The sequence below is a fragment of the Paroedura picta genome, chromosome 1 (assembly GCF_049243985.1).
Source record: "Paroedura picta isolate Pp20150507F chromosome 1, Ppicta_v3.0, whole genome shotgun sequence".
Classification (NCBI taxonomy): Eukaryota; Metazoa; Chordata; class Lepidosauria; order Squamata; family Gekkonidae; genus Paroedura; species Paroedura picta.
The window spans coordinates 1599521-1612945 of record NC_135369.1 but is presented as its reverse complement, the minus strand read 5'-3'; the positions used below and the strand labels follow the sequence as shown (position 1 = coordinate 1612945).

At 56.4% G+C, this 13425-nt stretch overlaps 1 protein-coding gene across 3 annotated transcripts; it reads left to right on the top strand.

Moving 5' to 3' along the window:
• Nucleotides 1-2189: 2189 nt before the first annotated feature.
• Nucleotides 2190-9470, top strand: LOC143828964 (intelectin-1b-like). Of its 3 annotated transcripts, none has more exons than XM_077319123.1 (8): nucleotides 2190-2344; nucleotides 3221-3408; nucleotides 4110-4274; nucleotides 5864-6111; nucleotides 6258-6416; nucleotides 8651-8771; nucleotides 9070-9173; nucleotides 9292-9470. In XM_077319123.1, the coding sequence occupies exons 2-8, from the start codon at nucleotides 3348-3350 to the stop codon at nucleotides 9439-9441; spliced, it is 1008 nt and encodes a 335-aa protein (XP_077175238.1). In that variant the 5' UTR covers nucleotides 2190-2344; nucleotides 3221-3347; the 3' UTR covers nucleotides 9442-9470. The 3 variants fall into 3 exon arrangements, with proteins under 3 accessions (XP_077175238.1, XP_077175248.1, XP_077175257.1); XM_077319133.1 differs by having other exon boundaries at nucleotides 2196-2344; nucleotides 3217-3408; XM_077319142.1 differs by lacking the exon at nucleotides 2190-2344 and having other exon boundaries at nucleotides 4035-4274.
• The last annotated feature ends 3955 nt before the right edge of the window (nucleotides 9471-13425 follow it).

Genomic DNA, 13425 nt, shown 5'->3' with positions numbered 1-13425 from the left:
ACATCACCCCCTCCTTCCGGGGAGTGAGAACAGCCCAGTGCGTTGGCTTCGTTAATTGGCAAGCGTTTGACATTAAAACAAGTCTATTTTTGAAGTCCTCGTTTACTGTCCTCTGTCGCTTGTGTTGCAGGCTGCCTTGCAACAGGTGAGGCTAAGAATAACGGGGGCGGACTCCCCCCACCCCTTCGCTCCAAAAGATGAAGAGGGGAGGGCTCCCTGGCTGTCCTCCTGGGGGGCCAGCTGTTGGCTGGATCACACCCAGCTGTGGAACAAAGTGAGGGTCCGAGCGAGTCTTATCCCAGACTCCAGTTCCCGTGTGGGCATTTTATCCCTGAGTTGCCTTCTCCGTCCTCACCAGCAGGTGTCAAAAGCAGACAGATATCAGTCGTGGCTAAATGTTCCATTCCGTAGGCCTGGAAAGACGCTGTTTCCTCCTGCTGCGGCAGCCGAGCATCACCCCGTTGAGCATCACCGCAGACAGCGTGCATGCGCTCGCATTCTTTCCCCCAAACGCCCTCGGTACACGTCCAGCGGAGGAAGAGAGCGGCCGAGCCCCAGGGCAAATCCAGGGCTTGTGGGTGGTTTCAAGAAGAGAAAGGAAAAGCCCCACGAGGAGGAAGCCAGGCAGGCCCTTCCACCCCTGCTCAGTAAGGCGGTTTCAGTCCACCCCAGAGACCACTTGCATGTCGATGTGGCCATGTCCAGTCACCAAGTGGATCAGAAACGCATCATTTAGTGTGTGCAGAAGTGCCCACCGGGACCCAACAGCGAGAGCCTGGCCAGGTGTTACCTGACGTGTCCCCCCCCCCCCACCGATCCAGGCCTCTCTGAAGCACCGAGCTGGAGCTGAGTGCTGACCCCACGTCCTCGGCATGTTCTGAACACCATGGGCATGTCCCCAGTATAGCGACAACCTTTCAGCCCCCCCCCTCCAGAATGGCTCCAGGCAGGTGACAACATTCAGAAAACAGCATGCAAACATTGGCTAGAAACATCACTGGTCAGACCACCCCTGGGGTCCTGTGTGCAGTTCTGGAGGCCTCACTTCAAGAAGGACGTAGATAAAATTGAAAGGGTACAGAGGAGAGCGATGAGGATGATCTGGGGCCAAGGGACCAAGCCCTATGAAGATAGGTTGAGGGACTTGGGAATGTTCAGCCTGGAGAAAAGGAGGTTGGGAGGGGACATGATAGCCCTCTTTAAGTATTTGAAAGGGTGTCACTTGGAGGAGGGCAGGATGCTGTTCCCATTGGCTGCAGAGGAGAGGACATGCAGTAATGGGTTTAAACTTCAAGTACAACGATATAGGCTAGATATCAGGAAAAAGGTTTTCACAGTCAGAGTAGTTCAGCAGTGGAATAGGCTGCCTAAGGAGGTGGGGAGCTCCCCCTCACTGGAAGTCTTTTCTTGGATGCTTTAGGATGCTCTGGGCTGATCCTGCACTGAGCAGGGGGTGGGACTAGATGGCCTGTATGGCCCCTTCCAACTCTAGGATTCTAGTTCAGCAGTGGAATAGGCTGCCTAAGGAGGTGGTGAGCTCCCCCTCACTGGCAGTCTTCAAGCAAAGGTTGGATACACACTTTTCTTGGATGCTTCAGGATGCTTTGGGCTGATCCTGCGTTGAGCAGGGGGTTGGACTAGATGGCCTCTGTGGCCCCTTCCAACTCTAGGATTCTGTGATTCTATGATCATTAAGCAAAATCTAGATGCCCCCCAACAAATATTTCCAGCCGGGTGGGGGGGTCTTTCTCCCAGTGGTGAGGCCAGTATTTTTGGGTGGGGGTTATCTGTCACGGCTCAGCCCTACAGGCCCTGCAGAATGGACAGAGACCCTGCGAGGCTCTGACCTCCCTTGGGAGCGCAATTGGGGGCCAGTGTCGAAAAGGCCCTGGCCCTGGGGAGGCCACTCTCACCCCCTTTTGCCTGGGGATCCTGAGCGGATGTCACCCCGAAGATCTTAATGCTCTTGAGGGAACATCAGGGAAGGAGGGTCCCGTAGAGGCACTGTGCCCACGGACACACACCAGGCCTTCCCGGTTGTCCATTAAGTGGGAGGGGCCTTTCCGCACAGGGCTCCTGATTGGCCAAGGGAGACTAGATTGTCAATGCAGATCTTAAAAGGCCATCCTTTGTGGAAGGGGACGGGAGCCAGAGGGCGAATTGCTCCACCACGGCCTGCCCACTGGCCGCCTGGCCCGGTGTCCGTGTGTCAACAGTCCCTTGGCCGTGCTGAGTTTCACTTTACTTGCTGACGCTCAAGGTCCACTTGGCTGCTGACAGGAGAAAAGCCACCAGAACCCCAAAGGCCAAAAGCTGCAGCCGAGGGAGTCGGACGACTGACCAGGTGAGCGGTGAGGAGTCTCCTCCTGGCAGGGAGCGTGAAAAGAAGGTCAGGGGCCAAGCAGCAGGCCCGTTTTGAGGGCCTGCCCCCCTCTCTGGGCTCCCCCACACCTGCACAGCCTCAACGCCAGGGGGGCAGAGCACAGCACAGGAGGCACAGGGCGGAGGGGGGGGAGGAGGGGGAGAGTGACCGTCACTTTCCTGCATGGTGTCCAGGGTTGGTCCCACCTCAATGTTTCGTTGACACCCTGAGAGAGAAATGGGATCAGCACCCGGCATTCGCTTAGCACAGGCCGAGTGAAACTGTGCCTCTTTTGAAAACTCCCAGCAGGAGTTGCATCAGATTTTGGAGCTGTGTCCTGGAGCTAATCAGGATAAATTGTTAACCGTTCCCATTTGAACAAAGTTTGAGCGAGGCGGCACCTTGAAGACCAACCCAGTTTTATCCGAGGCACAGGTTTTCGTGGCTATGCGCAGTTGCTCAGAGAGACAGGAAGGCTCACGCCCAGAATGGAGCCAGGCTGGCCTTAGTGGTGCCCCTGGGCTCAGACTTGGTTCTGCTGCTTCGGACTGACATGGCCGCCCGCCTGGATCATGCCCATGACAGTTCCCAGTTCCCGGTCTGGACTTTGGTGTGTCCAGCTTCCCTTTGCTGGCTCCAGGCCACCTGCCCTCCGAGTGTGGCCAAAACAGGAGACGCTCCCTGCGCCAGCCTGCCTCTGGTTTGGGTCTGATTTGAGATCGCCCCCCCACCCCCCCGGCAGCTTTCCAGTCGTGCTCTTTGGTGGCTCTCATGCTCTCCTTGGGTGGGACAGGGACCTCCGTGTCCTCACTCATGACCTTCCCATCCTTCCACTCCTTCATTCCTGGCTGGAGGAAGTTCCAAAAGGTCACCCGGTGAGGTGTCAGCAGCCAGCCGGTGGGCTGAGTGTTTGAGAGCCGGTTCCAGCGAGGATCAGGCCCCGCTGCACTGAATCCGTCGGCTTCTGTCCTTCCTGTTCGGGACCATGGAGGCCCTCTGGGCAGTCCTGCTGGGTGTGATTGTCTTCCCGAAAGGCCTGCGGGGCGGTAAGTCCGTGGCAAGGACACGCTTGAGGGACTCAAAGGTCAGCCGCCTCTCCCACCTTGAAGGTGAGGGGGTGCGAGGCTGCCAACTCCTGGCTGGGAAATTCCTGGAGAGGTGGGATGGAACCTGAGGAGGGAGAGTTAGGGGCGGGAGGGTCCTCAGAGAGGCAGGACGCTATGGCAAGACGCCAAAATCAGCCACTTCCTTGGAGGTCACCTGGAGGTCTGCTGTAATCCCAGGAGATCTCCAGGCCCCATAACCTTTCCTCTTAGGTCTTTGTCTCCAAGCCCCTCACCATCTTTGTTGCCCTCCTCTGGACACGCTCCAGTTTGTCTACATCCCTCTTCAACTGGGGTGCCCAAAACTGAACCCAGGACTCCAAGTGAGGCCGAACCAGAGCAGAGTAAAGCGGTGATACTCTGTTTGATACAGCCCAAAATCACGTTTGCCTTTTTAGCCACCGATTCCACCTGCTGACTCCAGTTCATTCTCTGGTCTACTAAGACCCAGAGATCCTTTTCGCACATGCTACTGCCAAGGCAGGTCTCCCCCATCCTATAGTGATGCATTTGATTTTTCCTACCTAAGGACAGAACTTTACATTTTTCACCGTTGAACTTCATTTTAGCCCAGTTTTCCAGCCTGCCAAGATCATCTTGACGGCCTCCTCCCCCTTGGTCCCTCGCCCCTGTCCTTCCTGCAGACACCAACGGCTGTGTCACCTCCTTGAAGCGGGACATCCTGAAGCTGATGGTCAGGTGGGAGGACGCCACCTGCCTCCAGAACCAGCAAGGTCTGTCCCCGAACCTGCTCCAGACGTTGCCACGAAGCTGCAAGGAAATCAAGGGGGCCCTGGAAGGCGCTGCAGGTGTGTGTGTGTGTGTGTGTGTGTGTGTGTGTGTAGGAACTGCCACAGGAAGGGGTCAAAGTGGCCGGCACAGGCAGCCTCAAGAGGGGGTTGGAGTAGAGGGCCATGAGGGGCCCTCTGCAAGATGGTGCATTCCGCACATGCTGCATAATGCGCTTTCAGAGTTTCAGTTGTGTGGAAGCCGTGCCTGGATGGCTCAGGCAGAGTCGCCTGAACCTCAACCCCTCCAAGGCGGAGGTCCTGAGGCTGGGGGGAAGGGGGCAGGATCAGGAAGTGCGCCTCCCCTGCCCCCGGGGGGGACGCCTGGCCTCCACCAGGGCCAGGGCCTTTTCTGCCCTGCCCCCAACCTGGTGGGATGAGCTCCTCAAAGAGCTACGGGCCCTGATGGGGCTGCAAGATGGAGCTCTTCTGCCAGGCGTTTTGTGGAGGCTGGGCCAGGAAGAGCTGGCCCCTCCCTGCAGAGGCCCTGCAGAGGCACAGCCGTTGGTCAGCTGGGCATGGGCCCCTCTCCCGAGGACCCTGGGGACGAGCGTGGTCAGGTGTCATCGGCTGGGGGGGGCCTGGGGGAGGGAAACAGACCAGCTCTCTCCGCCATGAGGACTTTTTATTGCAAACTGCCACAAACTGGCTGAGTTCAGGAGTGGGGGGTGATAAATACAAGCATAACAAACAAATAAAAATAAAGAGTACTTTTCCAGCTGGATGTTCCTGTTCGAAACAGGAAAACCGGTTTCTAAAGTGATCTGAAAGCGCATTATCCAACATTTGTGGAGTGAGTCCAGGTCTGGGGCAGGGATGCTCTGCCCTCTAGGACCTTGGGGGGCAAAGGTGGGAGGGCTTCTGGAGTCCTTGCCCCGCTAGAGGACCTCCTGAGGGCCCCTGGGTTTGTGACTATGTGACCAAGGATGTTGGACTGGAGGGGCCAGGGCCTCATCTGACATGGCTTCTCTGATGTTCTTCTGTCTGGGGCAGGGATGCCCTGTATTCCTTGTGCTTGGAGGGGGGGTAAGTGGGAGGGCTTCTGGAGTTCTGGCCCCACTGGTCGGCCTCCAGATGGTCCCCAGTACTGGTCTCTGTGTGACACAGAGGGTTGGACTGAGGGGCCTGATCCGGCATGGCTTCTCCAATCTTCTTCCGTCTGGACAGAGATGCTGTGTCTCCTTGGGGCTTGGGAGTTCTTTTGGAGTTGTAGCCCTGCTAAGTGGCTTTAATGGGGGACTGGAGAGATTCCTGGAGGAGGAGAGGTTACTCAGTGTCCGTGAGCCGTGATGGGACCTTGACTTGGATCCAGCTTAGCTCCTCTGAGGTTCCTGAGCCTCAGAAATGCAGCTTGACCCCCTTGCTCCCCAGTTCCTTCCTGGACTTGATGCTGAGTAGGGGGCTCAACCATCCCCCCTGCCCCTAGACTGCACTTGGAGGGGCTCAGAGCTCCCCTGTCACCCGAGGCAAGGCCCAAGCCCTCCTCCCGGGCCCAGGCAAGGCCCAGCTTGGGTTGGCTGCTCAGGCCCACCCTTGATGGCACCCCAGTCCCCAGGGGTGGCCACCATGAGAGCGATAGCTTTGACACAAGCCCTCTGGGTCTTCTACAGATGGGCTGTATTTCCTGGGCACAGAAGATGGCGAGATCTACCAGACCTTCTGCGACATGACCACCAACGGGGGCGGGTGGACTCTGGTGGCCAGCATCCACGAGAACAACATCTTCGGGAGGTGTACCCTGGGGGACCGCTGGTCGAGCGAGCAGCTTCCCAACAGCAATTTCCCCAACGGGGAAGGCCACTGGGCAAAGAACTCCACTTTCGGCACGGCCGTGGGCTCCACGAGCGACGACTACAAGGTGCGGCTGCAGCCCTGGGAGGGAGAGGACGGGGGTCCTCCTGCACCCGCACAGCGTGGAGGACGAGCCCCCCTCATCACCCCGGGGGGATTTGCTGCTCCCTCAGGCGGGGACGAGCCTCCTCCTCGGCCTCCTTTGCTTTCCAGAACCCCGGCTACGCTGACATCCAGGCACAGGACGTGGCCATCTGGCACGTCCCCAACCTCACCCCCATGAGGGAGTGGCGAACGGCCGCCATCTTGAGGTACCACACTGAGACGGGCTTCTTGTCTGTCGAAGGAGGGAACCTCCTCGGGCTCTACCAGGTAGGGCTCGTGTGTGTGTGTGTGTGTTGCGACAAGGCTGGACTCTCACAGCCGACTTCCTTGTTGTGGCTCCAGGGGATGATGTCTGTGTGTCCACACGCCCCTTGGTTGGCTTTCCGTGGTCTCCTCCAGCTTCCTCAGACTCCCTCGGGGCCAATATTTCCTGCTTATCAACAGCTGAACTGCATTTGAGGAAGTAGACGAAGAAGAGTCGGTTTTGATATCCGCTTTTCATTTCCTGAGGCAGTCTCAGTGCTCCTCCACAGGCAGCCAATCTGGGTGACCTCAGGCTAGTCGTAGTCCTGTTGGAGCAGTTCTCTCTGAACTCTCTTCACACTGTGAGGCAGGCTACAGACCTGCTACACCAAGCTGGCTCCCAGAAAAAGAAGAAGGGTTGGTTTATATACCCCACTCCAAGATACCTGTGATTCAACACAGAATGCAAATATTCATCCACTTAAAGTTATCCCAAATAAAATTATATGTAACTCCCCACCACACTTCCTCCGGTTAACTAAACCGAGGCAAGTCTGGATATGAGTAAAAAAAAATGCTGAGAAAGCTGCTTTATCATCATCATCATCATCATCATCATTATATTTCGATTTATTTCCCACCTCTCCCGGAAGGCTTGAGGCGGGTGACAGTAATCTCAACCCCATTAAAACCCTCATTAAAACATTAATAACAACATGGCGGCAAAGAGAAAATACCCCATCCCTCCCCATACTAATATCAGAGATAATGGAGGAGTGCAATGTACACTTCCTGACTCCCGGGGGGGGGGGGGTTGATGTCCCGAGTTCACTGACCCCAGCCTCAACCGTAGACCTGGCGGAAGAGCTCCGTCTTGCAGGCCCTGCAGAAAGCTGACAAATCCCGCAGTGCCTACAGATCACCTGGGAGCTCATTCCACCCGGTCGGGGCCAGGACCGAAAAGGCCCTGGCCCTGGTTGAGGCCAGGCGTGCTTCCTTGGGGCCGGGGATGACCAACAGGTTCTCACCTGCAGAGCGTAAGGCCCTGCAGGGGGCATAGGGCGGCAGGCGGTCCCTCAGGTATGTGGGTGCCAACTTGCGTATGGCCTTGAAGGTTAGAACCAGAACCTTGAACCTTTCTTCTTGGTCCCTGTAGAGAAGGCAAGCTAGAAATGCCCGGGCTTTCTGCTGCTAAGGTCTTCTCTCAGCCTTCCTAACTTTGGCTGAAAGCCAAGTTACACCTTGCGGTTGTTTGCCAAGAGGGGCTGCAGTTCCAGCAGCAGCTGCAGGGAAAGAGTGGGGCAGGGTGGGGTCGGGGTAGGGCTGGAGAGGGCGGGGGGGGGGGCAGCCTCACCCCCATGTCATTTCCTGAACAGAAAGTCCTCCCCCCAACACGGGAATGAGGTTGAGTGGCCACCTGCTCCCAATATTCCCCCTGCAGCAGCTCTGAAGGGAAGCCAAATGGCCAATTGCTCCTTGCAGGGCCAGTTGCAACTTGGTGGGGAGTTCCTAGCAGGACTGGACTCCTGGTCACCTGGAAACACCTTTCCCCGCAGCAGAGAAGGAGAAAAGCTCAATCTGATGTGCCCAAAAATGGAATATGTAGTTTAGCCCCTAATGGTCATAGAAGTGGCGATCCTAGTCTGGTCTGTTCCAGCTCAGATGGCAGGGGAGGACTTCTGCTAGTGAATGCTCCAGATTACCTCCCCCCTCCCCCCACACACACATGCAAGGCCGCAACCCCACAACCTGAGAACAGCACATGGGAGAGAAGGGGGGATGGGAGCCTTAGAATCCTAGAGTGGGAAGGGGCCTCCTGGGTCATCTAGTCCAACCCCCTGCACCATGCAGGACACTCACAACCCTCTCGCTCATCCAGTATAATCTGCCACCCCCTTGAGCCTTCACAGAATCAGCCTCTCCATCAGATGGCTCTCCAGCCTCTGCTTAAAAATCTCCAAAGATGGAGAACCCACCACCTCCCGAGGAAGCCTGTTCCCCTGAGAAAACGCTCTGACTGCCAGGAACTTCTTCCGGATGGAATTTCTTTTGCATTCATTTAATCCCATTGGTTGTAGGAACCAACTGTTCTTCCTCTTCTTCCCTCAGCCTCCCCTCCCTCACAGGGTGTCTGTTGTGGGGAGAGGAAGGGAAGGCATTTGGGAGATGCTCTGAGATTCCTTCTGGTGTGTCAGGACCCCTCTCCTTCTCCTTCTCCTTCTCGGTCCGGCTTCCTCCCCCTTTGCTCTTCCTCCCAGCAATACCCCGTGACCTTTGGCAGTGGCAGCTGCCCGAAGAACAACGGCCCGATTGTCCCGGTGGTCTATGACTTTGGCAATGCCGAGCAGACGGCCTTCTACCACTCGCCCAACAGCAGAGGTGAGTGCTCCTTTCCAGACCCGGGGGAGCCTGCAGGGGTTAAGAGGCTCCTCGGACGTGTAGTGGTGGAAGACTGAGGGTGTGCCCAGGATGGCCTGACCAGACTTCGGAGGCACCGGCTGGGATGTGGATGCGAGAAGACCGAGGGAATCCAGGGTGGCTACGCAGGGGCTCATGGGAACTGTAGTCTAGCCCCAGCTCAGAAACTTCCCATGAGACTTGATGGCTCCTTCCGCCATCACTGCAGGTGTGCTGGGCGCTGGTGCAGCCCCCCTCTGCTGGCCTTGTTTCCCCCCAGGTGAATTTATCGCTGGCTACATTCAGTTCCGGGTGTTTAACCACGAGAAGGCCGTCCTGGCGCTCTGCCCTGGCATCAAAGCCACCGGCTGCAACACCGAGGCGGTGAGTGGTTGGGCCACGGAGGGCCCAGGGAGGGCGCGAGGGGGATGTCTGGAGCTGCGGCCAACCCCCCCTCCCCTGGACTCTAATCGAGACCCCCTCCGGCTTCTGCTTCCTCCAGTTCTGTGTCGGTGGAGGTGGGCACTACCCAGAAAACAGTCGCCAGTGCGGGGACTTTGCTGCCTTGGACGCGGACAGCTACGGGGCTCACAAGGGCTGGAGCGCCAGCAGGCAGCTACTGGAGTCGGCCTTGCTGCTCTTCTATCGCTGAGGACCCCAATAAAGGAATACGCCCTGGGACCTCTGGCTTCGGCATCATGGTGGCCTTCGGATCATCTTGGTGTAGTGGGGAAGAGCAGTGGCTTCTGATCTGGCCAGCCAGGTTGGACTCCCCACTCCTTCCGCACACGCAGCTAGCTGGGTGGCCTTCAGCTAGTCACAGCACTGATAAAGCTGTTCTGACCGAGTAATCTCAGGGCTCTCTCAGCCCCACCTCTCTCCCAGGGTGTCTGTGGTGGGGAGAGGAAGGGAAGGAGATTGGAAGCCACTTTGAGACTCCTTAAGGTAGAGAAAAGCAGCATATAAGAACCAACTCTTCTTCTTCTTCTTCTTCTTCTTCTTCTTCTTCTTCTTCTTCTTCTTCTTCTTCTTCTTCTTCAGTAATCTCAGGGCTCCCTCAGCCTCCCTCCCTCACAGGGTGTCTGTTGTGGGGAGAGGAAAGGGAAGGTGATTGGAAGCTGCTTTGAGACTCCTTCAGGTAGAGAAAAGTGGCATATAATAATTACAGTATTTGCTGGCGTATAAGACTACTTTCCCCCCCTGAAAAACATGCCTCCAAGTGGGGGGGTCGTCTTATACGCTGGGTGCACTTCAGTTGGGATAGACATAGCTGCCCATAGTGGCCCATAGTACTGTATTTTGAGTGGAAATGTTGGGGGGTCGTCTTATACGCCGGCAAATACGGTAACTGTTCTTCAGTAATCTCAGGGCTCTCTCAGCCTCCCCTCCCTCACAGGGGGTCTGTGGTGGGAAGGGGATTGTAAACTGCTTTGAGCCTCCTTCGGGTAGTAAAAAAGCCGGGTATAAAAACCCACCCCTCTTCTTCCCTAGGAGGACAGGCTGGAGAGTTTGGGGAGTTTTCCGTTCAGAAAAGAGATGACATGAGGGGGACATGGGAGAGGTTTATAACATGATGCGTGGGCTGGAAAAAGGTGACAGAACTTTTTCTCCCTCTCCCAAAATACTAGAACTTGAGGGGAGCAATTGCCCTGTTGCAGCTGCCCAGGAGGGGTCAAGTAAACACCTTTCATTTAAATCCTCTTTGAATGAAAGAGAACACAAAGGTTTTTTTGGAAAAAAAAAATACTGAAATTGAAAGTATATTTGAAACTGAGTAGAGAAGTTGCGAAGCTCCCTTTTCTTATTGCCGGAGTCTAGTGGCCTCTCTGGTATCTTATCAGCCACCGTGAAAAATGTAAACGAGTCACAGCCCTCTGCCAGGCCCCTCTTTTCTGGATGGTCTTTCCCTCCATCCTTTCCCGTGGCTGAAAAGAGGCTTCTCTCAGAGACCTGCCAGAGAAGCATGTTTTTTTCCCTGTCACTTTGAACCGAGACTAGCGATAGCCCCAGATCATCGCTAGACTCACGGTGCTAGTAATTAAAAAAAAGTAGAACAATAAGGCAAAGAAGACGGCCCTTGTGGGGCAATGAAGAGAGTTGATGGCAGAGAACATCCTTAGAAATAAGGGGGCTGGAGATCTCCGAGAATGCCAGCTGGTCTCCAGACTAGAGAGTCCAGTTCCCCTGGACAAAATGGCTGCTTTGGAGGATGAGCTTTGTGGGCATCACATCCCTCCTGAGCTTCCTCCCCCGGTTCTAGCACCTCCAACTCTTCAGGGATTTCCCAGTTAGGAGATGGCACCTCTCCCATCTCCTTCCCTTTCCCCCGCAAGCAGAGGCCCCACATCTCAGGATGCCTCGAAGGGATTTGCCTCAAGACAGAGGTCTCCCTCTGGGGCACCCTTTTCAGCTGCACTTGGTCTGAGGAGGGCCGACCTCTGAGGCCACTTCTCCTGCTCGTCCCCCTCCGTCTGGCGGGATTCCAGCTGCCTTGAAAGACGGATTTGGGCCAGGCAATAAGCTGCTCTGCTGGCAAGCGGGAGGGGTGGGGGGGGGAGGGCTAAGCTTGTGGTGTTTTCAAAGGCTGGAGCATCATAGAATCCTAGAGCCATACAGGCGGAAGCGACCTCCTGGGTCATCTAGTCCAACCCCCTGCACCATGCAGGACACTCACAGCCCTCTCGCTCCTCCACTGTCACCCGCCACCCCCTTGAGCCTTCCCAGAATCAGCCTCTCCGTCAGAGGGCTCTCCAGCCTCTGCTTAAAAATCTCCAAAGATGGAGAACCCACCACCTCCCGAGGAAGCCTGTTCCTCTGAGAAACCACTCTGTCAGGAACTTCTTCCGGGTGTTTGGACGGAATTTAGAATAATAGAATCATAGAGTTGGAAGGGACCTCCTGGATCAACCCCCTGCACTATGCAGGACACTCACAGCCCTGTCGCTCATCCACTGTCACCTGCCACCCCCTTGAACCTTCACAGAAGCAGCCTCTCCATCATGTACAAACAGCTAGGCCAAGCGATTCACGGAAACTGCTGACTTGGACTGGCTTCCCCACTCCCTGGATGTCCCAGGCTGGCCTCATCTCCTTAGATCTCAGGAGCTAAACAGGGTCAGCCCTGGTTAGTCATAGAATCCTAGAGTTGGAAGGGATCTCCTGGGTCATCTAGTCCAACCCCCTGCACTATGCAGGACACTGACATCCCAATCGCTCCTCTACTGTCACCTGCCACCCCTTTGCTTTCACAGAATCAGCCTCTCCATCAGATGGCTCTCCAGCCTCTGCTTAAAAATCTCCAAAGATGGAGAACCCACCCCCTCCCGAGGAAGCCTGTTCCACTGAGAAACCGCTCTAAATGTCAGGAACTTCTTCCAGAGGTTGAGACGGAATTTCTTTTGAATTAATTTCATCCCATTGGACCTGGTCTGTCCCTCCCGGGCAAGGGTTCCCTGAATATCCTCGATCATTTCCTCCTTGCACTAAGGAAGGGCAGCTGCCTGGGCTGCTGCTGGCCGCTCTTGACCCCTGAGCCCAGCCAGGCCTGCCCTTCCCCCAGCTGACATGGGGCTGTGACCCTACCTGGAGGGCAAGCCGTGGCTTTGCATGCAGTTCCTGGGGAGCCCCTAACCCTGGAGATTTCCCCATTTTGCTGGCATTATTTATTTATGGCACCCTTCATTTCCTCATTTCTGGCCAGCAGCCCAACGGCCTTTGCTCCCAGACCCGGTGGCAGCCACGGTGACCCTTTGCATGGGGCAAATAATCCGGGAGAGACTTCCCCCTTCCAGTGCAATAAAGCATGAGGGGGTCTCGGTCTCTGATCTGTTGCCCCCAGAACAAAGGAGGAACCACTGTGCGCGAACGATGCTTTTTACAAACACAGCACGGCTCTTTTTTGGTAAGTATACACAGGTGCTAATTAATTGTACCTACAGAAATAAAAACAGCAGAATTTGGGGTAAAGCATGAAGCGTACAGTCCACAACATCGAACGCTGCTGGGAGAAGGGCCCGTGCCTGGAGGGGGATGGAGGGGAGCAGCAGGGGGGCTTTAGCCTGCCCCTCCCCCCTCAGAGTCTCCAAGCGAGGCCATGGGGCTGAGGTGGATGCAGAGCATGGGGCGGGGGGGGGGGAGGCTGGGCCCCTGGCCTGATCCTGCAGGGCTGCTCTCCTCCACCTAGATCCGCAGCCCTTTGTTCCTGGTCCAAGGGTCAAGAGGGGGAATGAACCACCCGAATTGAGGGCTGCAGAGCCCCATCTGGCTTCCTGGGGCCGCCCACCTGAGTGCAAACAGAGAAGAGCCAGCAGGTGCTGCGGCGGACAGGAGGCTTTGGGCCCGCCAAAGGCAAACACGAGAGCTGCACATGGGGAGGGGCCGTGGGGGGCCCAAGCAGGGCCTCTGCTGAGGAAACGCAGCTCAGTTCGGCACAGGCCGGCCGAGGCGAAGCCACGCGGCCAGGAAAGGAGCTCTCCCGGGCACTTCTGGTAACCTGACACTGGAAAGCCAAGAAGCCAAAGAAGCCATTTGGATACAGCCATGCAGGGGCCACCATGGAGACTTTCCGTGCCGCCAAGGTCAAAATGTTCTCAGAAGCCACCTCCTCTCACCTGCGGGCTGCAGCCAGGAGGCGGGA